This window comes from Hippopotamus amphibius, chromosome 13, assembly GCF_030028045.1.
Source record: "Hippopotamus amphibius kiboko isolate mHipAmp2 chromosome 13, mHipAmp2.hap2, whole genome shotgun sequence".
Classification (NCBI taxonomy): Eukaryota; Metazoa; Chordata; class Mammalia; order Artiodactyla; family Hippopotamidae; genus Hippopotamus; species Hippopotamus amphibius.
The window spans coordinates 31,226,412-31,247,953 of NC_080198.1; the positions used below are offsets into that span (position 1 = coordinate 31,226,412).

The 21,542-nt window shown below is 36.8% G+C and overlaps 1 protein-coding gene across 1 annotated transcript in view; it reads left to right on the forward strand.

Annotated features, from left to right (window-relative positions):
• DNAH12 (dynein axonemal heavy chain 12) overlaps positions 1-21,542 on the forward strand; it is a 194,244-nt gene that overhangs the window by 115,936 nt on the left and 56,766 nt on the right. The window contains exons 42-51 of the mRNA XM_057706474.1: positions 3,753-3,945; positions 4,930-5,091; positions 8,515-8,709; positions 12,054-12,187; positions 13,438-13,600; positions 14,309-14,389; positions 14,727-14,903; positions 16,923-17,054; positions 19,361-19,450; positions 20,093-20,233. Coding sequence (XP_057562457.1) covers positions 3,753-3,945; positions 4,930-5,091; positions 8,515-8,709; positions 12,054-12,187; positions 13,438-13,600; positions 14,309-14,389; positions 14,727-14,903; positions 16,923-17,054; positions 19,361-19,450; positions 20,093-20,233 — 1,468 coding nt within the window. The remainder of the gene's footprint in view (positions 1-3,752; positions 3,946-4,929; positions 5,092-8,514; positions 8,710-12,053; positions 12,188-13,437; positions 13,601-14,308; positions 14,390-14,726; positions 14,904-16,922; positions 17,055-19,360; positions 19,451-20,092; positions 20,234-21,542) is intronic.

The window sequence follows — 21,542 nt, forward strand, 5'->3', positions numbered from 1 at the left end:
GAGAATGGAGATTCTCAGAATGTAATTAGACAACTGTACTAAGAACTAAGATAAAGACAAAAGCCTAATATTAAATACCAACGCAGTGCGTCATCTGGAGAATAGAGCAAGGAGTCTGAGCAGACCGATAGTGTTGCTTATAAGTATGTTAAGATAAAATAAACTTAAAAAGGCTGGAAGAAAGGGGAACAGAAGAGTGTAATGTGGTTGGAAATATGCAAATAAAAAGAAAGGAACAGAAATGTATAAAAGAAAGGGATGAAAGGAAAGTAGGAGAGATATTTTGTCCGTACTACCAAAAACTTAGCTAGATATAGAAGTATATAGAAAGGCAAAAAAAGAATAAAAAATATCATTAAAAAATTATGTTATAAAACTTGTAGATCTCTTAGGGCTAAGATCGTATTTAATAAATCAAAAAAAAAAAAAAAGAGAGAGAGAGAGAGAAAGAAAAAAAGAAAAAAAAATTCAGAACTGATCCCAGAATGGACCAGTTCAATAGGTATTGATACTACTATTTCTGTTTCCTTAGTGTCTCAGCTGTAAGTGTCCTTCTCCTTGCCTTGGGTTTTTTTTTGCGTTATTCTGTGACCAGCAGAGGTTCCTTTATTGTTCGTCTGTAAGCCTCGGTGTGTGGAGGGAGAGGGTACAATAGTGGCTCCTTCTCCTGGGAGTGAGTGAGCAGTGGCGCACTGTTGTTTCAGTCAGGCTTGGAGGTGCCTGTTGCAGAGGGTGCTGGTGGCTCAGGCATAAACAGAAAGTCTTAGAGTTGGGCCTCTCTCGGGGTTTTTTTTTCTTTTTGATGCTGTTGTTTTTTTTTTTTTTTTCTCTCGGCAGCCTCCCTGCTGCTGGCGTTGCAAGGGGTTTTAATCTAGCCCCGCCCGAGTGCCTGAGAGTGCTTGTTATCCCTGAGCGCCTTAGGTGGCCCGCAGGGCGTCTCTCCACTGCCTGTTGCAGAGGCGCGGCTATGTCGGGCTCCCCGCAGCCCTCTCTGGTGTCCGAGGCCGTCTGCTGGTGTTCAGCTGGTTCTCTGTGGGAATCACTGCGTCCTTCTGTGCATTCCCAATGCATCTCTTCTGCCCATTTTTTGATTGGGTTATTTGGGTTTTTTTGTATTGAGCTGCATGAGCTGTTTGTCTGTTTTGGAGATTAATCCTTTGTCCATTGATTCATTTGCAAATATTTTCTCCCATTCTGAGGGTTGTCTTTTCATCTTGTTTATAGTTTCCTTTGCTGTGCAGAAGCTTTGAAGTTTCATTAGGTCCCACTTATGTATTTTGTTTTTATTCTCATTACTCTAGGAGGTGTGTCAGAAAACATCTTGCTGTGATTTATGTCCAAGAGTGTTCTTCCTATGTTTTCTTCTAAGAGTATTATAGTGTCCAGTCTTACATTTAGGTCTTTAATCCATTTTGAGTTTATTTTTGTGTATGGTGTTAGAGAGTGTTTTAATTTCACTCTTTTACATATAGCTGTCTAGTTTTCCCAGCACCACTTGTTGAAGAGACTGTCTTTTCTTCATTGTATAGTCTTGTCTCTTTTGTCATAGATTAGTTGACCATAGGTGTGTGGGCTTATCTCTGGGCTTTCTATCCTGTTTAATTGGTCTGTATTTCTGTTTTTGTGCCAGTACCATACTGTCTTGCCCACTGTAGGTTTGTAGTATAGTCTGAAGTCAGGGAGTCTGACTCCTCCAGATCCATTTTTTCCCCCCTCAAGATTGCTTTGGCTATTTGGGGTCTTTTGTGTCTTCATACAAATTTTAAGATTTTTTGTTCTAGTCCTGTGAAAAATGCTACTGGTAATTTGATAGGGATTGCACTGAATCTGTAGATTGCTTTGGGTAGTATAGTCATTTTCACAATATTGATTCTTCCAATCCAAGAACATTGTATATCTCTCCATCTGTTTGTGTCTTCTTTGATTTCTTTCATCAGTGTCTTATAGTTTTTTGAGTACAGGTTTATTCCTAGGGATTTTATTCTTTTTGTTGTAATGGTGAATGGGATTGTTTCCTCAATTTCTCTTTCTGATCTTTCATTGCTAGTGTATAGGAATGCAAGAGATTTCTGTGCCTTAATTTTGTATCTGGCAACTTTACCAAATTCATTGATTAGCTCTAGTAGTTTTCTGGGAGTCTCTTTAGGATTTTCTATGTATAGTATCATGTCATCTGCAAACAGTGACAGTTTTACTTATTTTCCAATTTTTATTCCTTTTATTTCTTTTTCTTCTCTGATTGCCATGGCTAGGACTTCCAAAACTATATTGAATAATAGTGGCAAGAGTGGACATCCTTGTCTTGTTCCTGATCTTAGAGGGAATGTTTTCAGTTTTTCACCTATATTTGGTATTGATGGTTAAAACTACCATTTATAACATTTCATTGTGAAATATTTAAAATGTACAAAAAGATATAAAAATATGATGAATAACCTTGTACCCATCACATAGTTTGAGACAAAAAATACTAAACACAATATTGTAAACCCAACTATACTTGATTAAAAAAAGATATAAAACACTAGCAATTTATTTGAAATCCCTTGTGTAGCCAACCCCTCCCTCACTGCATCCCCATCGTATCTTGCAGGGGTAAAAAGAAACTCATGTGTTTCTTTGGACTTTTACTACCCATGTGTGTTCTTAAATATGTATGCAGTCTTATTTGGTGTATCATACTGTGCATATTCCTCTGCAAGTTGGTTTATTCCAGATTGTTTATGAAATTCACAAAAAACAAATTTTTACTACTGCATTCCATTGTATAATTTTTTTTAATTAATTTATTTTTTTTTGAGTACACCAAGTTCAATCATCTGTTTTTATACACATATCTCCATATTCCCTCCCTCCCTCAACTCCCCCTCCATTGTATAATTTTAACACAATGTAGTAATTCTTCTGAAGTAGACTTCTAGGTAATTTCTAGTTTTTGTAATTATAAAAAAGGTTTGAACATTCACGTCTCCTTGGTTACATGTGTAAGAATTTCTCTAGGCTATATTCTTAGAAATGGAATTATTGTGTCATGGTATGTAAGCATCTTCTACTTTACTAAGTTTTGCCAAAGTATCTTCAAAAATAATTATTGTTTTTAAGAGCTTCCATTGTTTCTCACCCTTGCCAACACTTAGGATTGCCAGACTTGGTAAGTTTTGTCTGTTGAAGGAGAGTGGAATGGTATCTCACTGCGACTTTAGTTTTAGTTTCCCTAATTACTACAGAGGCTACCTTTCCTGAATTTATTATTTTGTATATAACTGATTTTCTGTTTCTTGCATAGAAATCCTAGTATTAAAAGATTGAATAAATGTGGTTTTGGAGGGGTTTTTTTGGCTGTGCCATGCAGCTTATGGGATCTTAGTTCCCCAACCTGGGATTGAACCCGGGCCCTTGGCAGTGAAAGCTCAGAGTCCTAACCACTGGACCGCTGGGGAATGCCCGAAGAAATATTTTTAATAAAAGCAATAATTTACTCCTAGTATAAATGGTTACAGTTTCATTCTATATTGATAATTTGTATAATACATTTCCTGAATTTGTACTTCAAATAGTTTTCCTTTATATCAAATGGTCCAATTGCAACTACATTTGAAAAATCATACTTTTTTGATGATTACCTCTTTAAAATTGGGATAGTAACATAAGGGGCAGCAAAGTCCATCCTGCTAGAAAAGTAAAATGATAGTTATGTGTAAATATACATTTACATTCATATTTTCAAGTATAATAATATTGATATTTCATAGATATGTATTGGAACATTTATCACGAATATGTCGAATTCTAAAGCAGTCTGGTGGAAATGCTTTGCTTGTTGGACTTGGAGGAAGTGGTCGTCAATCTTTAACGCGTCTGGCTACATCCATGGCAAAAATGCAAATTTTCCAACCAGAAATTTCTAAGAGCTATGGTATGAACGAATGGAGAGAGGACCTGAAGGTAAAACTGTGAGGAAATCTAGTGTGTAAAATAATATCAATGTATACTTTTATCTGTAAAGAGAGAGCCAACCCCTGCAGCTGTGCTGAATACACTGGTGATGATGACAGTATTATCCCTAGAGCAGTTACTGTGTATGCTGAGCACTGTTCTGAGCACTTTACATAGATGCTTTCATTTTACAGGTATGAAAATTCAATGTAGCAGGTATGCTTGTCTCTGTGTTTTACTGATGAGGAAACTGAAGTTGAGGGAAGGTATGCACAGCAGAGCAGGATTTATGACTTAAGTCTTATCCACTGCTATTACCATGGCTGCTGCTGATTTTATCTTTATTCTAGTTCAAAGAGGCCTTATTTCAGATATACGTGTGTTTTCCAGTAGACTGTGAAATATGAACCTCAGTGATGATGATGATATCATCAATGTTGTCAAATCTTAATAATTTCTTAGGAGCTGTGTTGCTATTCCAGCAACCAATAGAGTAGTGAAGTGCTTACTTGGGGCTTCTTCCTCAGATGCTGAGGGCTCTGCAGGCCCCCGAAGAGAGATGACCCAAAGTGGAAAAAAATAAGAGAGACATTGCTAGACTTTTTAAACTTTCTCTGACCCTCATGCACTAAAATTCTACATCCTAAAATTTAGTGTAGAGAACTGGTCTTTATATCTTCGATCTTAGATGGGCAGAGATTTTCTGTTTTCAAATCCAGCTCAGTCCCTAAAGTAAGACTGTGATTGGGCCGTCTTAAATCTTATGTCCTCCTCTGAATCAATGACTATGTCTACAGGCTTGGCAAACTGGCCAGTGTGAGTCTCCCACTAAAAGGATGGGAGAAACGGAGGCCCAGATTGATAGCCCCACCAGAATGGAAGAAGTACTACTCTAAAACTGAGATGTTGTTATCAAAAGAAAGGAAAGGAGACGGGAAAAAACACCAACAGATTTCCACCAGATTCTGGTTACAAATACATTTTTATTTTAAGGTTTTATTAAGGAATGTGGGCGTGAGGGGCCAGAAAACAGTCTTTCTAATCACGGACACTCAGATTAAAGAGGAAGCTTTTCTAGAGGATATTGACAGTGTGCTCAATACTGGAGAAGTACCTAATATTTTTGCAGCAGATGAAAAACAAGAAGTGATGGAGGTAAATGCTTTTTAGGGAGTGCTGCTCCCAACATATCTTGAAACTTTTCTGCTCTTTAAGCTAAATACAGCTTGTGTAGAGGATTTTGGTAATTGAAAACTTAATGTATATTATTTTAATACTTTTTTGGTGAATTTTAAATAGCTGCTTCTATAGTTATGAGACAGGATTTTAATTATTTTAATTCACTTTTTCCATAATGATGACTGTGTTTCATGTTTGATTTTATTTAGCATGTTTTATGAGTGATTAGAGATTTAAAATCATGTCTTAGGGTTACAGAGATATGCAAAAATATAGCTTTAAAACACTACTTGATTAGCTTTTATACTTTACCACTGGTTAGTTAAATTGTCAAATTTTAATAAAACTACTTGTATTAATTCTGATATATCCACAAGTCATGCTTTGTGATTTAATTGACCAAAAATACATTTTTGAAGCACTCACTACTTCAGATGTCCTGACCTTTGACCCCCACTTCTAAGATCTTCCCTTACAAGATTTCAGCTAGTAATTTCCCCTTTCATGTTACCGTAACTACTTTCACCCACAGATTTTTTTTCACTCACACCAGAATGCTTCATTCCAGCCTCTAGTGATAGTATCTGGAGTAAAATGGTTTCACCCTAGTACTTCAAGCACCCTGCTTTTCTCATCTATGGAATGAAGCTCTTATAGACACAAAATAGTTACTCCTACATAGCATTGTGAATTCTGAGGATCTAATGAAATAAGGCACTTATAGAGTGTCAGGCACTTAGGATGCCTTCATTAAATTTGATACATTACCAGAGGTGGGGAAAGAGAAAGGGAAAAAAAAATCCCAAGTAGCGACAAGGTTGTGGCTAAGGCTGCTGAAGAATGGTAATTCTCCTAATTCATAGAATAAATTCATCCCCCACACTCCTATCCAAGGAATAGGACACTTTGGGGAATGGGCTTTTCTAAGCTTTGCAAGGCTTTTCTGTTTACTTTAGCTATTGTTTATCTTTTCTTCTCATCACTTTGCTACAAAGCTTTTCCATTGTTTCACTGTTTTATAGTATGATCCAACAGCAGCCTTAAGAACTTCTTTCCTTCATTCATATTCCACCCAAACCTAGGAACACCATATCAGTTTATCCACAATGAAATAGTCATGGTCAGAACTTAGGAGTACTGAAATCATCCCTATTTTTGCTTGCTTTATACTAATTTTTTAAAATATTAAGGGTAATATGAAAGAAGTTATGTTAATTTCTTTACATACCCTGCATCCCACTTTGAAGACCATGTCTTGGACTTTGCTTATTTCATCCATCTGACAAAGATTTTACTTTAAACCTCACTTCTGATAACTGACCTCTATAGCTTAGCCCTGGCACTGCCTAGAGTACACCTCTTATAGACTCAGCACATCTCTCTGACATCAGTGTCAGTGTTCTAGACTCAGACTTCTATTTTCTGACTACTTTTTCCACTGTTCCATTTGCACTCCTTACAGAATTAATTTATTGCAATATTTTTCTCAATGTAGCGTAACTTATTTACCACATTTAGTGATATTTTCTCAGTTCCCTCTTAAAATTCTCATTCATCTTTGAAATAATTCATCATTCCTCCTTTTAAACTCTGTTTTCCCTTGACTGCTGTGAAACTTCAGTTTATTTCCTATCTCCCTAATTACTGCTCTTTTTCTTGCTCCCCAGAATCAGTTGTGCTCCCAAAGTACATGCATGTACATGTGGATATCACTCCCTACTTCTACTCTAAAAGCATTAACCATTATTTCTGTATAAACAATCCCTATTTTTATAGCACCATCCCAGCCCTTTCTTGAACTCTTGTTCTACAGTTACAACCATGTATTACCTATCTCTATCTGAACATCCCCCTGTTAACTCAGAGTTAATGCAGGTAGACCACCTGAGCGTAATTTCATAGATTGACGCTGATCATAATTATCATAATTTGAGAATTACTGTCAAAATGAATATACGGAGTTGGTTTACAGTTTCCCATAGATGTAGCTATCACATATCTATAGTAGAGAATTCTTTTAGAAATAAATTCACTGTCATAACACTGGAAATTGTAGGGTCATTGTGACCACTCCCTAAATTTACTATTGAAAAAATTTTTAATCTATTTATAATTTATTGACTATGAAACCTTTTCTGCTTTGAACAAGGAGAAAGGTAGGATGTAAAAAGCTGGAAGGTACTTATCTATGTGGCAAGACCTATTTTAGGTATTCACATGTAATAACTCTTTGATCTCTCAACAGCCCTTTGATGTAGGTACCCTTTTCCCCATTTTAGAGATGAGGAAACTAAGTTACAGAGAGTTTAAGTAACTTGCCTTCAGGTCACACAGGTAATCAGCTACAAGCTGGGACTTGAATTCAAGAAGTTTGGTTCTAGAGCCATTATGCCTAACCTCATGTAAGATGCCTTTCTGATATAGAGATATACAAAGGAAGAAAATTAAAAGTGACCTATAGTCTCATTACCAAACAACTCTATTAACATTTCAAAAAATACAAATATTATGAGAATAAAATTAGATAATTCAAACAGCATAAGAATGTCCAAAATGAAAAAAATGATGTAAACCAAGAAGAATGTCCAATAAAATATGAAAGTCTCTCTCTCACTCTCCCTTAAGTCCATCTCACCCAAAGTAACCACTATTAATAGTTCTTCGTGATTGCTTCCATAAAAAAGTGTGTATGTGTTCACACATATGCACCTATATTTTTAAATTTAACAAAAAGGATCATACTATACATACAGTTGCACAATTTGTTCTTGCATTTATTTTATCTTGCTGATCTTGCCATAGCGCATATGTTGACTCATCTTATTTTTAACAGTTGTATAAAATTACAACATATGGATGTTTAACAATGTTTTATTTTTTATTGTTATTTCAAAAATATTTATTTATTTATTTGGCTGGGTCTTAGTTGCAGCACATAGGATCTTCATTGCAGCATGTGGGATCTTCAGTTGTGGCATTTGGGCTCTAATTCCCTGACCAGGGGTCAAACCCGGGCCACTTACATTGGGAACATGGTATCTTAACTGCTGGACCACCAGGGAAGTCCTTATAATGTTTTTAACTGGACGCTTTAGTTTTTTATGTTTTTTCCTCTTAAAAACAATGTTGAATTATAGTCCCATATGTATATCTTGGTGAACGTTTGTGAGTATTTTTATAAGTTAAATTTTTGGCAGATATTTGTTTTTAAATTATACAATTATGAAATTGAAAGTAGTCTTCTAAGTGCAAGTTATATCAAAGCCATTATTTTGATATAAAAACAAAAATTTTAAGATATTTATAAAGGGAGTAATAAAAATTTTTAATATTTCAATATATACTAATCTTATCAGTTTACCTGTTTTTGTTTACAAAGCTTTTTCTGGTGTTCCCTAGGGTGTTCGTCCTGTGGCTCAGGCTGGCAGTAAACACGATGAACTCAGTCCCTTAGCCCTGTTTGCTTTCTTTGTGAATCGCTGCAAAGATAATCTTCACGTTGTAGTGGCCTTTAGCCCCATTGGAGATGCCTTTCGAAATCGCTTGAGGCAGTTCCCATCCCTCATCAATTGCTGTACCATTGACTGGTTTCAGGTTTGTAATTTGGTGGGGGAGGGACAACTGAATCTTTTAGAATTTTACTGAAATCTTACTCAACCTCTCTTAATATACATTCATCAAGTGTTCCTTGATCACTTACTCTAATGGCACATCAGGAACTGATAAGACTACATGATCCCCAAAAGGAGCTCACACTCTAGACTGGAAGACAAAAAAGGCAGTCAGCAAATGAGCACTCACAATTTTATAAAAGAGCCATAGTCTCGGTGTACAAAAGGTTTATTTATTAAGACAGTGACTCTGAAGTAAGAAAATGAATTTGTTACATAGAAGAGGGGTGTATAAGGAACCAGTAGAATGTATTTTATACACACACACACACACACGTGCAAAGATATACATAGAGATAGATATATCTTTATCTATCTATACATATATTTATTATAAGGAATTGGCTCACATAATTATGGAGGCTGATAAGTTCCAAGACTTGCAGCTGGCAAGCTGGAGACCCACGAGAGCTGATATTGTAGTTCCAGTCTGAATGCCAGCAAACTTGAGACCTAGGAAGAGATGATGTTTCCATTTGAGTCCAAAGGCAGGAAAAAACTGATGTGCCCACTTGAAAGCCATCAGGCAGGAGGAATTAGTCCTTATTTGAGGGAAAGTTAGCTTTTTTGTTCTATTCAGGCCTTCAGCTAATTGGATGAGGCCCACTCACATTAGGGAGAGCAGCCTGTTTTACTGAGTCTGTTGATTCAGATATTGAACCCATCCAAAAATGCACCTCACAAAAACACCCAGAATAACGTCTGACCAAATATATGGGCACCCTGTGGCCCATAGTCAAGTTGACACATAAAATTAGCCACCACAAGAGGATAGTATGTGCAAAGGTGGAACACTGGAGAGAGCATGGCTCATTTGGGCTAATAGTTTGGTATGGCTGACTGTCAATGAGGGCAGAGGAGTTAAGTTGGAACTTTGAGTGGGTGCCAGGCTATAAAGGAATTTGTAAATGTGCCTAGGAATTTGGTTTTATACCAAAGACATTGCAGGTGTGTTCATGTATATTTAGCTAATCTATACTTGAGGAATAACCCAAAACACTTGGAGGCTATAGGGTGGATGATTTCGAGTGGGGCAAAACAAGAGACAGGAAGACCAACTTGGTGGCAATCTCATTCATGCCAGCAGCAAATGATGCAGGCTACCACCTCATTTATTTTTTTTAATTAATTTATTATTTTATTGGCTGTGTTGGGTCTTTTTTGCTGTGCGTGGGCTTTCTTTTAGTTGCAGTGAGTGGGAGCTTCTCTTCGTTGTGGTGTGCGGGCTCCTCATTGCCATGGCTTCTCTTGTTGCGGAGCACGGGCTCTAGGCGTGTGGGCTTCAGTAGTTGCAGCACATGGGCTCAATAGTTGTGGTGCACGGGCTTAGTTGCTCTGTGGCATGTGGGATCTTCCTGGAGCAGGGATCGAACCCGTGTTCCCTGCATTGGCAGGCGGATTCTTAACCACTGCACCACCTAGGAAGCCCCATACCACCTCATTTAAACATGGCAAATTGTCACTGCCTGTGTAAAACCATCAAGTACGAGTATTTATGCTCTTGAGAAGGGTAGCTCATGGTGCCTTCTATTTATTTGTTTTATGCCTAATAAAATGTGGACTGTAGACTGACCCTGGATAATTTCTTTTAAAGATAAATTTATGATACTAATTTGTTTTATTCTCTCTTGCCTTTTTATCAATTGCATGTTTGAAAAACTAATTCCACCCTTTTGAGGATTGCAATGTGTTTCAGCTAGTGGATTTTCAGTGTTTATACAATAAACTCTGTGTGAAACAGTTTTACTTTGTGCAAACTATATCTTAATATTGCTTCCATTAAGTAGCCCAAACCCAAACCAAACAAACAAACAAAGCCTGTCCAACCGTAAGTTTTTTGTGTGTGAAATCTTATAAGTACAATTCTATGACTTCTGGGCATGTTTTTTAATAACCATGAGACTTTCTGTTCTATTATGTGGGATTTATACTTGTTGGGGGAAATTTTTAAAAAGATGGAACTAGGAGTTGCGAATAGATAAGGAAGAGTAAGTGGATAATAGAGAGGAACAGAGATTTTATAGTGGAACAGTGGAAATATAGAACCTGTGTCGGAGCACTGATGGCATTGTTTGGGACCTGGATCTTTTAAACTCAGGAAGTGAGTTTAAACCACTATGTGTGACATAGTCAGGAAGTCATTGACTTTTTGGATAGATCTTTGTTCTTCAGAGTAGGGTGTACACTTACCAGAGGTGCCAAAACAATTCAGAGGATGAGGGAAGGATTTATTGGAATATTCACTTTTGTATGAAATATTTCATATAGATTAACATTGATACCCTTACTCACTTTGTATGTCAAGTGGCCATGTGTCATAGCTGGTTTGCAAGGTACCCTGAGGGATTCCTGCACTGAACTAAAAATTGAAGGTATATAATACAGTTATAAGTAGACAGTAAGAGGGGCTTCCCTGGTAGCACAGTGGTTAAGAATCCACCTGCCAATGCAGGGGACATTGGCTTGATCCCTGGTCCGGGAAGATCCCACATGCTGTGGAGCAGCTAAGCCTGTGCGCCACAACCACTGAGCCTGCGCTCTAGAGCCTGAGAGCCACAACTACTGAAGCCTGCTTGCCTAGCTAGACTTAACAAAGTCATCAGAATCCCATGTTCTTTCTTTACTATCCTTTGCTTGTGGTTTCCATCTTCAGTGTCAGCATATGGTCTAGGGTGGCTGCTAGATCTCCAACTTTCACATCTGTGTTCCAGGCAAAAAGTAGAATAATGGAAAGCAGGGCAAAAAGGACCCATGCTAGCTCTATGTAACTCTCTAGAGAGCTTTCTCTGATGTCCCCAACCAGCAACTGCTTATGTTTCGTTATTTACTCTGAATTGTAAGGGAGTCTAGGAAATGTGGTGTTATAGCTTGGCATATTGCTATCTAGAATAAAATTGGAGTCCTAAGAAAAGGGGGCTGATAGGTATTAGCAGGGCAACTAAGCAGCCTGTGCCATTGTAATGCTAAATTTGGGCTGCCGACTAGACATCCAAGTGGAAGAGTTAGTGAAGCCGTGTAGTATATCTTTGATATCTAAAATATTATTGACCTTTCCTTTATAATGCATTATCTTTAATTGTAGTGTATAAAATATTTATTAGATCTTTCATAGATTTATTGTGACCTTAGTCCCTCTAATTCAATTTTCCCTATTAAGGTTTTAATTTTCTCAACCCCAAATTCTTCTCCCATAGGAAGACAATTTATATAATTGGAGTGTGACTAATCATCTTAAATTTCATTTGCTTTTCTTTTTCTTGTTTTTAGCCATGGCCTGAAGATGCTCTTGAACTTGTAGCTGTGAAATTCTTAGAAACACTGGAGCTTACCGCGGTTGAACGACAGGAGATAGTTCCAATCTGCAAACACTTTCACACTTCCATTATGGATCTTTCAGAAAGGTTAATATTAATAAATTTTAAAATGACAATAATGCCTTGTATTTTAAAGCATCTCTTGTGAAAGCCCAAAATTTTAATAGGATTTCTATGTTTTTTACTTCTCTCTGATCATTTAATCAGTTAAGACTTGTAAGTAATAGAAAGCTACTTGATCTAGGTTTAACAAAGAGAGAAATTCATTATAAAGATACGGGGTATCTTACAAAGTTAAGCGAAAGAATACAGCTGGATCTTGGAAGTGACTGCAAGCAGGAGTTAAAAAGCCACCAGAAACCCAGAATGCTTTCTCTCTGTTTCTCATCCCTGTTTCTCGTGGGACATCTGCTTTCTTCTTTCTCTTTGAATTTTCTGCTTCCCAGTATATATGCAGGAAACTGTCTGCCTCTTGATTCTCAAGTTTACTTCTTGCACTTCCAGCTGTAGACAGAGACTGATTGGCTGTTTCCAGCTCTCTATTCCAAATTTATTCCAAAATCTGATTAGCTTTGTTTGTGTACAGTGCCCAATTCTCGTCTCATCTGCTGTGGTTAGGGTGGCAGGTTTCACAGAACAAACATTGCTGTTGGGGTGCTGGTTGGAAGTTCTCAGACAAGGAAGGAGATGGTGGTGGGCTATGAATACCTTAAAAGTATCAGTTTTACCTCTGTTCATCTCTGAGATCCTCATTTCAAAGGTGCTCATAGTATATTGCCAGACTTTTACAGCCAGCTAGCATGTTTGGCTTGGACAGTTACACCAATCAGTGGGCTCTAGTCTGCATGCTCACCATGAAACATCATTGCATCCATTGTTTTTATGTGTATGAGTAGCAGCCTTGTATTTCTGGCCAAATCCTGTTCAACCAACATGTGACATGTGTGCAGGGAAGGATAACTTGTTCTTGCTATTCTATCTGCAGTCCCCTTTCCTACTATACTTGTGCACGGTATCTTGGGTCTCTTACTGGGTTAGATCCCCCTGGCATATGAAACATGTAAAAAGACTGTATCCTTCTTGCTATAGTTCTCTTTTGAGACACATCTTTGTTGATTTGTGCTTTTTAACTACATCATTGCTATTTGATATTTTGCAGACAAGAAATTAGGATGTGGTTCTTTGTAAAATTCTAGAATTTTGTAAAGTTCAAGTACTTAGCAGCCTCTGAATAAAATTAACCTTTATTCTTCAATGTTTGTTGATGGTATGTTGAATTTACTTATTTTGTAAAACTCATTACTTATAGTAAGATACGCTATCTGCCTCTCTTTTAGGTTCTTGCAGGAGTTGGGGCGACATAACTATGTGACTGCTACTTCTTACCTTGAACTTATTGCCTCATTTCGACAGCTTTTGACTAAGAGGCGACAAGCTGTAATGGAAGCAAAACAGCGATATATGAATGGACTTGACAAATTAGCTTTTGCTGAGTCTCAGGTAAATTTGAGGAGCTGCTCAAATGGTAATCCATATGGGAAATATCAGAAGTATAAGAGCTATAATTTATTGAGAATATATTGTGTGCCAGGTACTGTGTTATGTGCTTCATGTGCATTCCTTCAGTTACTCCTCATACCAACTCCATGAGGTAGACACATTTATGATCCTCATTTTAGAGATGGGAAAAGTGAGTTTTAGAGACGTTCACTCAGTTGCCCAGATCACACAGACTCAAATACATCTGGTTTTCTTCTTAATTTTTTGGCATTTGGAGAGAATATAATGTCAGGGCTGACTTTTTATTGTAATAGCTGGTTAAATATAAGATTGGGGTTTTTAAAAATGAGTCAAGTGCTAGTAATACTTATTAGCATGATTTCAACATAAGCAACAGAGTGTTTGGGTGTTCTGTGTACCATGCACACAGTATAATAGGGATACCCTGCGCTTCCACCTTTTTTCTATCTGCTTTTCTTCCATGACAACTGCATTCTTCCACTGCCCTGTCATAGTCAAGGAAGATAAAGTCTTTTGTGAAGAAAACTGGCCACATTCTCTTGGTTTTGTTAATCATGTAAAGAACTGGGAAAAAATGTTAAGCTTTTCTGGCCCCAATACCTTATGATACATTTAAGTTTCAATTTTCTCTGTTTGGCTTCTGTAGCTATCACAGTTATGAAAACTAATGACAAATTGTCTACTTAGGTTGGTGAAATGAAAATAGAGCTTGTTCAATTACAGCCCAAACTGGAGGATGCTAAAATTGAAAATGCTAATATGATGCAGGTAAAGTATCCTGAATTTTAAAATATTGATGTCAAAAGACAATTGAAATATGTAAAATCAGCCTTGAAAATAAGCCTTAATTTTTTTGCCACTATGTCTTAGGGATGTTACCCTTTTCAGTTGATTCATCGGGTTCTATGTGGGTTCTGTTGTTTTTGAAGAGAAATGGGAAGCCCATTACCAAATAAGGTCATATGTATTTACATTTCTCCTCATTTTATCCTTCAAAATGATATGTTGGGTTCCTTAATTTTCAAATATTCTTTTGTCTTTAGGATAGAAAAAGCAGTAGGATGTTTAAGGAAATGTCTTTTTTTTTCTTTCTTTTTTTTTTTAGATTATTGAGATAGAATCTGCACAAGTGGAAGCAAAAAGAAAATTTGTGAAATTTGATGAAGAGGTAGCCAGTGGAAAGGCTGAAGAAGCCCAAGCTCTGAAAAATGAGTGTGAAAGTGATCTAGCTGAGGCGATTCCAGCCTTGGAAGCAGCTCTGTCTGCACTGGATACACTTAAGGCAAGTGTTTGAATTAGCTTTTGTTTCATCAACAAAGTAAAACTGTATGCAGATACTTGGTTAATTGGGTGTAGTTCACGTTCAGTGGGTGGCATTATATTGTTTTTGTCCAGACTCTTAGCAATTCCTCTTTGATATGTTGTTATCTATATTTTTGCTTTTCATATATTTTTTATAATTTTCATTCAGGATATTACAGTGGGAATGGAACAATCTCCAAGAGGCCAAAGTGGTTCTGTACATGGACCAGGAGGCATACATTAAATAGAATGTGGAACTACCTTTCTGCTGCTTTCTGGACATGCATGTACAGAAAAACCTAAAGATCATTTCCAATATAGATGTGGCTCGTGCCTGTCTGTATTACACTGTGTTGTTTATGACTCTTTACAGGGTCTTTAGGCAAAACCAGAATAACCTCACCAAACAGAGCAGAGAGACCAGCTTCTGTTGACTAGGGAGGCCCAGTGTAGTATGGAAGTTCAGGATATTCAGACCCCTTTCTTTGCCTTTTTTCCTAATCAGTGGCCTAACTTTCAGGTTAGATACTTGGCAAGATGGTGAGCTCAACCTATCCTTGCAGGGTCAAACTCTATATCTGATTTTCAGTTATATCAGCCTTGTAGTTGTAAGATAATAATTGTGTTAGGGCATTTACAGAAACTCTCACTGTGCTGTGAATCAGGAATTTAAAATTCTGAGCTTATTATTTTCTTCGTGTCTGCTCTCTGGCACATTTAAAAGCCACATGCTACTCAGTGGTCTTTCTTTATTCTCTCCTTAGACATTTATCACAGCAGCCAGTCATTCTGACAAAGTTTGTTTTTAATAGACACTCCATTCTGGATGACCATGACCTTTAATTTAGGTAACTTTTATCACTGTATACCACGGACTTTCAGTACTGCATCCTGTGATACTCACAGGATTCTTCATGCCTTTAAACGCTACCAGTTCAGGTCATCAGGTTTCCCTTTCAGTTGTTTGTACCCTTTCTGGCATCAAATACTGTATTAAAAGAGTTAGAGTTCAGTTGCAGAGAAGAGAATTGACTATTTAGTGTTAGAAGACAAAGATTCTTTAGGGAATTATATAAATGAATTACAGAATTCTTGGAAGAGCTAAAGAAATAGATTCTAGGCTGAGCTGCCAGGAATGACTCACAAAGCCAGATTGAGGAACTAGTCTACCAGAGGAATGATCGCTCTGAGTTAGAAGCCTGCAGAGCCTTCTTACAGAGCCATATTGCCTCCACCATAATCCACATCAGCAAAACAGATGCCTCGTGCCCTGCACGTCTCCTCACTTATTCATTCTGACTTCTGGTATCACTCTAGTGATCTGGTGGTGGAACCTAATGACCTCCCACAACTCTAGCTGCCTGGGAAACTAACCTACAAGGGTGAGTCAAAAATTATCTGCATTCTGGTTGTAATAAGATTTCTATAAATTCTACAGCCAGCGTGCAAATAATTTTTGACTCACCATCGTATATTGTTATTAGCTTTCCAGCAATTGCAAGGGAAGTCAGGAGGATATTGGAGTGGATAATAACTAAGTGAATCAATTGTGTCTGTCATAACAATATATACCTTTTTTAGAAAATAAGTTTGGAATTGGAACCTACCTCTTCTTTCATTTTTGGTAGGTAAAGCTAATGTGTAAGCAAATACAGAATTAAGTCTTTATCAAACTTAGGGTTCTTAACGTGGATTACATGTAGGGGATTGGTATGTGATTGTATAAAAATTTTGTGTGTGTGCAGAGATATTTTCTCTGGAAGGTTCTTAGCTGTCATCATATTCTTATAACGACCTATGAATTCTCAAACACTTGGGAACCATTGGTTTACTGTGCTTAAATTCTCTTTTGTTAATTCTTTCACAATCATGCAAAACAAAAAACACTTGCAATTTCAAATGAAAATTAATGTTTTTATTACTCTCCAACATTCTTTTTAAAAGTCTCATTATTTAAAAATAGGGTATTCTGAAGACATCCTGTTTTCTTTTTATTTAGCCAGCTGACATTACAATTGTGAAGTCAATGAAGAATCCTCCATCTGGTGTTAAACTAGTTATGGCTGCTGTTTGTGTTATGAAAGATATAAAACCAGAAAAAATTTCAGATCCTTCAGGAACGGGAGGCAAGGTAATAACTAGACACAGATTTATATCATATTCATGAATGTACAGAACACTTTACAGCAACTATTATCAAATTAAATATCAATAGTACTCATTTTAGGGAAGAGACGTTGTTTTCCAGATTTTATGTATTCTGGGATAAAGCTAAGGCAGTATAGCATCAGAAAAATGTAGTTCCAATTGTTTCCATCTCCTTTTCTGTTTCTACAGGATTCCCCACTATCGTGCGGTGGGGTTAGATGAACAGTGAGATACCTGTGCTCTTCCAGCTAAGAGTCTCAAGAATGTAATGCAGTTATATAGGTGTTGTTTCTGAGCATTCAAAAAATTCTGCTGAGTTAAGGAGTACAGTGATGTTGTTATGCAGAGAATGGACTGGAGGACATGGGGTTGGGGGGGCAGGGAGCTAAGGGGAAGCTGGGATGAAGTGAGAGTAGCATAGACATATATACCCTACCAACTGTAAAATAGATAGCTAGTGGGAAGTTGCTATATAACAAAGGGAGATCAACTCCATGATGGGTGATGCCTTAGAGGGCCAGGACAGGAAGGGTGGGAGGGAGTTGCGGGAGGGAGGGGATATGGGGATATATGTATAAATACAGCTGATTCACTTTGGTGTACCTCGAAATCTGGTACAAGAGTGTAAAGCAATTATATTCCAATAAAGAGCTTAAAAAAAAAAAGTATGTACTCTGGAGGCAGAATGTCTATATTCAGAAATTCTGACCCTCCTAGCAATGTGACCCTGGGGACAACGCTTAACTTATGTGAAGCTCTGTAAGAAGAGGACTGTCATAGTACCTGCCTCACAAAGTTAACGTGAGGATTAGATTAGGTAATACATATAAAGCTCTTATTGTATAAGGCCTTACAAACAGTAGGCTGTTTATAATAATAAATGTTACACATTTATTACTAAATGTTAGTTGTTATTATTATAATTATTATTCAAAGGTATCTCCCTTAAAAAGGAAGGCCGTAAAATAGATAGCTAGTGGGAAGCTGCTGCATGGCACAGAGAGATCAGCTTGGTGCTTTGTGACGACCTAGAGGGCTGGGATGGGGAGGGAGGGAGGTTCAAGGGGGAGGGGATATGGGGATATATGTATAAATATGGCTGATTCACCTTGTTGTACAGCAGAAACTAACACAACATTGTAAAGCAATTATACTCCAATAAATATGTATTTTTTAAAAAAGGAAGGCATAACATCTATCCTAAACTAAATTTATAGATTTATTTTCTTTTCAGGTTTTTTTTTTTTTCTTTTCAGATTTTTGCAGTACCTAGTTTGAATTCCTGAATTGGAGAATTGGGATTTTTTTTTTCTTTTTGGCCATTCTATCCTTCATTGAGATAATAAAGATAAAGAAAATAAATAGGCTCTTACTTTATCATAAAATAGCTCTTACGCACACAAAGATACATACACATACACACACCCAAACCACCCCATCAGGCTTCTGAAATTAAGAAAAAGAATGTTCGTCTAGTTATTTAACATCTTTTATTAGCACAAGTACCATGTGCTTTATCTTATAACTGGCAGAGCAGTGTATAATCTTTGTTTTTCTGCTTTCTCTTTTTTATTCCACTTGGGGAGTCTAGGTAGGTGAGGAGATTGTTTATAAGAAAAATATTTGCTACCTTAGTCCATTTGGGCTACTATAACAAATTACCATAGATTGGGGTGGCTTATAAACAACAAAAATTTATTTCTCACACTTCTGGAGACTGAGAAGTCCAAAATCAAGACTACAGTTGATGCAGTGTCTGGTGAGGCTTCACTTCCTGTTTTATAGACTACCATCGGTTTGTGGTGTCCTCACATGGTGGAAGGGGGAGGGAGCTCTCTGAGGTCTATTTTATAAGGGCACTGATATCATTCATGACTTAATCACTTCCCAAAGACCCCACCTCCAAACACTATTACATTGGGGAGTAGGTTTCAGCATATGAATTTGGGGAGAACACACAAACTTTCAGTCTATGGCACTACCTTTCTGGTTTGAAAGTCAAGATTAAACTTTTATTTAACTGTTGGAATAAAGAGAAATAATCATATCTTTTGCCTTTTAATGTTTAATTTTTAATAGTAAATTCAATATATAAGTTCATCTAGGTATTTTAAATATTTGATATACTTAACATGTTCTCAGGGAGAGGAATCTCATTACGAAGGAGATGTAAGTTGATATTTTGAAATTACAGTGTGTAACTATATATCTTAAACCTCAAGAAGAGAAGTTTTGTATCAAGTCTATTTAATTATACATTGAATAAGTTCCCATATATTTTATTTGTAGATATTAGATTACTGGGGACCTAGCAAAAAACTTCTGGGAGATATGAATTTCTTAAGAGATTTGAGAGAATATGACAAGGACAACATTCCAGTGAGTTTCATTGGCTTTTTTTCTATAAATGTAATTTTGCCAGAATGTATAAAATCTTTAACATTTTGCAATATTATATAAAGCATAAGAAAGTAGTCTGTCTTTAGAATTAAAGTAATAAATGAAAGTTATATTTATTAATGACTATATTATGAATTCTCATAATGCATAAAACCACTCTTCTTTCAGACCATTGAAAGTCATTGAATAAATTACAATTTCAGTGTAGTATTGACATGAAAGAGTTCTTTAAGTGTCTTCTTATAATAGTTTATTTCTTAATAAATTGGATACCAAATTTGTGAGATAAAAAAGTAGAGGTTTTTTTTATCCAAACTTCTATTTATTTATGTTTAATTGTTCTTTTTCCTTATTTGTATATGTTTTCCCAAACTGCAAAAGTCTTTTAATTTTTTTAGAAGAAATATCTTGCTTCACTATCTGTAATAAGTTTGCGTATTTTGCTCACAAATATGACTACTACAGTTATGCTTATTTAAAATTATCTCAAAGTACTAACTTTGGTTTTTAAAGAAAACATAACTTTTTTATATACTTTTTTTAACTATGTATGATTAATTTTTCATCTTATGGTTGTGTGATATATGTTGAAATTTTGAGATCTAAATCCTTGTTTTATAGGTGACTGTTATGCAGAAGATTCGTGGTGAATACTTAACAAACCCTGAATTTGATCCCCCTAAGGTTGCTAAAGCTTCCTCTGCAGCTGAGGGTCTGTGTAAGTGGATCATGGCTATGGAAGTGTATGACAGAGTTGCAAAGGTATTTTGAGGATCAGCACATCCATTTTCTATTGAAATATTCCCATAAATTAAAATCTATGCCTATATTTATTAGTTAAGAAATTTCTAAAAGTGATACCACAAAGAATTTGTCCTGCTATAGCATAATCATCAGACATTAACTGAGTATCTAGTGGGTGAAGAAAATACGTGTGACATAACCTGGTTGCGACTAGTGTAAGTGCAAACAGGGATGATCATTGGAATTGGCCAGACTGACCTATAGCTACAAGCACTTAGGGCAAAAGACAGTTAAGTTTTATGAGGGGACAGCAGAAACAAAGAAAAATTGCAAACATCAAAGGCAAAGTGGCAGATTGAAATCTTGATGCAAAGGTCAGAAGTAAGAAATTCCAGTAGGGTTAGGAGGCAGAGCATGGAAGCAAGCCATGGCATGCAGTGATAGGGAGTCTTTTTTGGAGTACCCGCTGGGACTAAATTCCTGGGAGAGCAGAGAATGGTTAAGAGCATTTTGTAAATTTGACTAGCAAAGGACCAAGGAAAGACTGGTCTTACCCTGTGTAGCTTGCAGAATTCTACCAAGGGGAGCAGGAAATATAAGTAAAAATGCCCTTGGAAATGCATGATAGCATGTGTTTAGAGCAGCCTTAGCGTATAGGATGAGTGACCATGATGTAACAACTAAGAAGATATTCCTAATAAGGCATATGTGCCTGTAGACAGGTACAGACTTTGACTGTTAATTTCAGGGGAGTAGAACTGTATACACCTGTTAAAGAAATAAAGTTAATTTTATCTGGATGTTCTTCCATTTGAACATCCTGTCCCTCCCCATAGTAATCTCAGCAGGTCTGCGAGTTCTCAACTCAGCTAATTTACACGTCCCACAAGACATGTGGAATCTTCTGGATCCTTTCTATAAAGCTGAGAATCTAAGGTATTGAGGTTCTTTCCTGACTTCCCACTCTATACCTCCACACTACTATTTTAATTCTGATGCAACTGCCTCATGTTTTACGGAAGGGTTGAAGAGAGATATCCAGCAAGGTCTTCTCCAAAGTAGAAAGTGGAGCTTCCTAATTTCTATCTATTTAGTTTAACACATTCTCCCTTTAGGATTTCAGCCCAGAGGAAGGAAAGCAGGTCATTCACTATCTGATTCTTTGCCTCACTCTTCCCTCTTACCCTTCAGCTCATTCATGGCAATGTACCAGAAGACTTAGGTCTCCCTTCTTTCAAGTGGACATGTACTCTCTGGTCATCTTGTAAATTCCTTCTACTGGTGGCTTATAGTACACTCGATCAAGTTGGCCAAACCCCATTCTTGA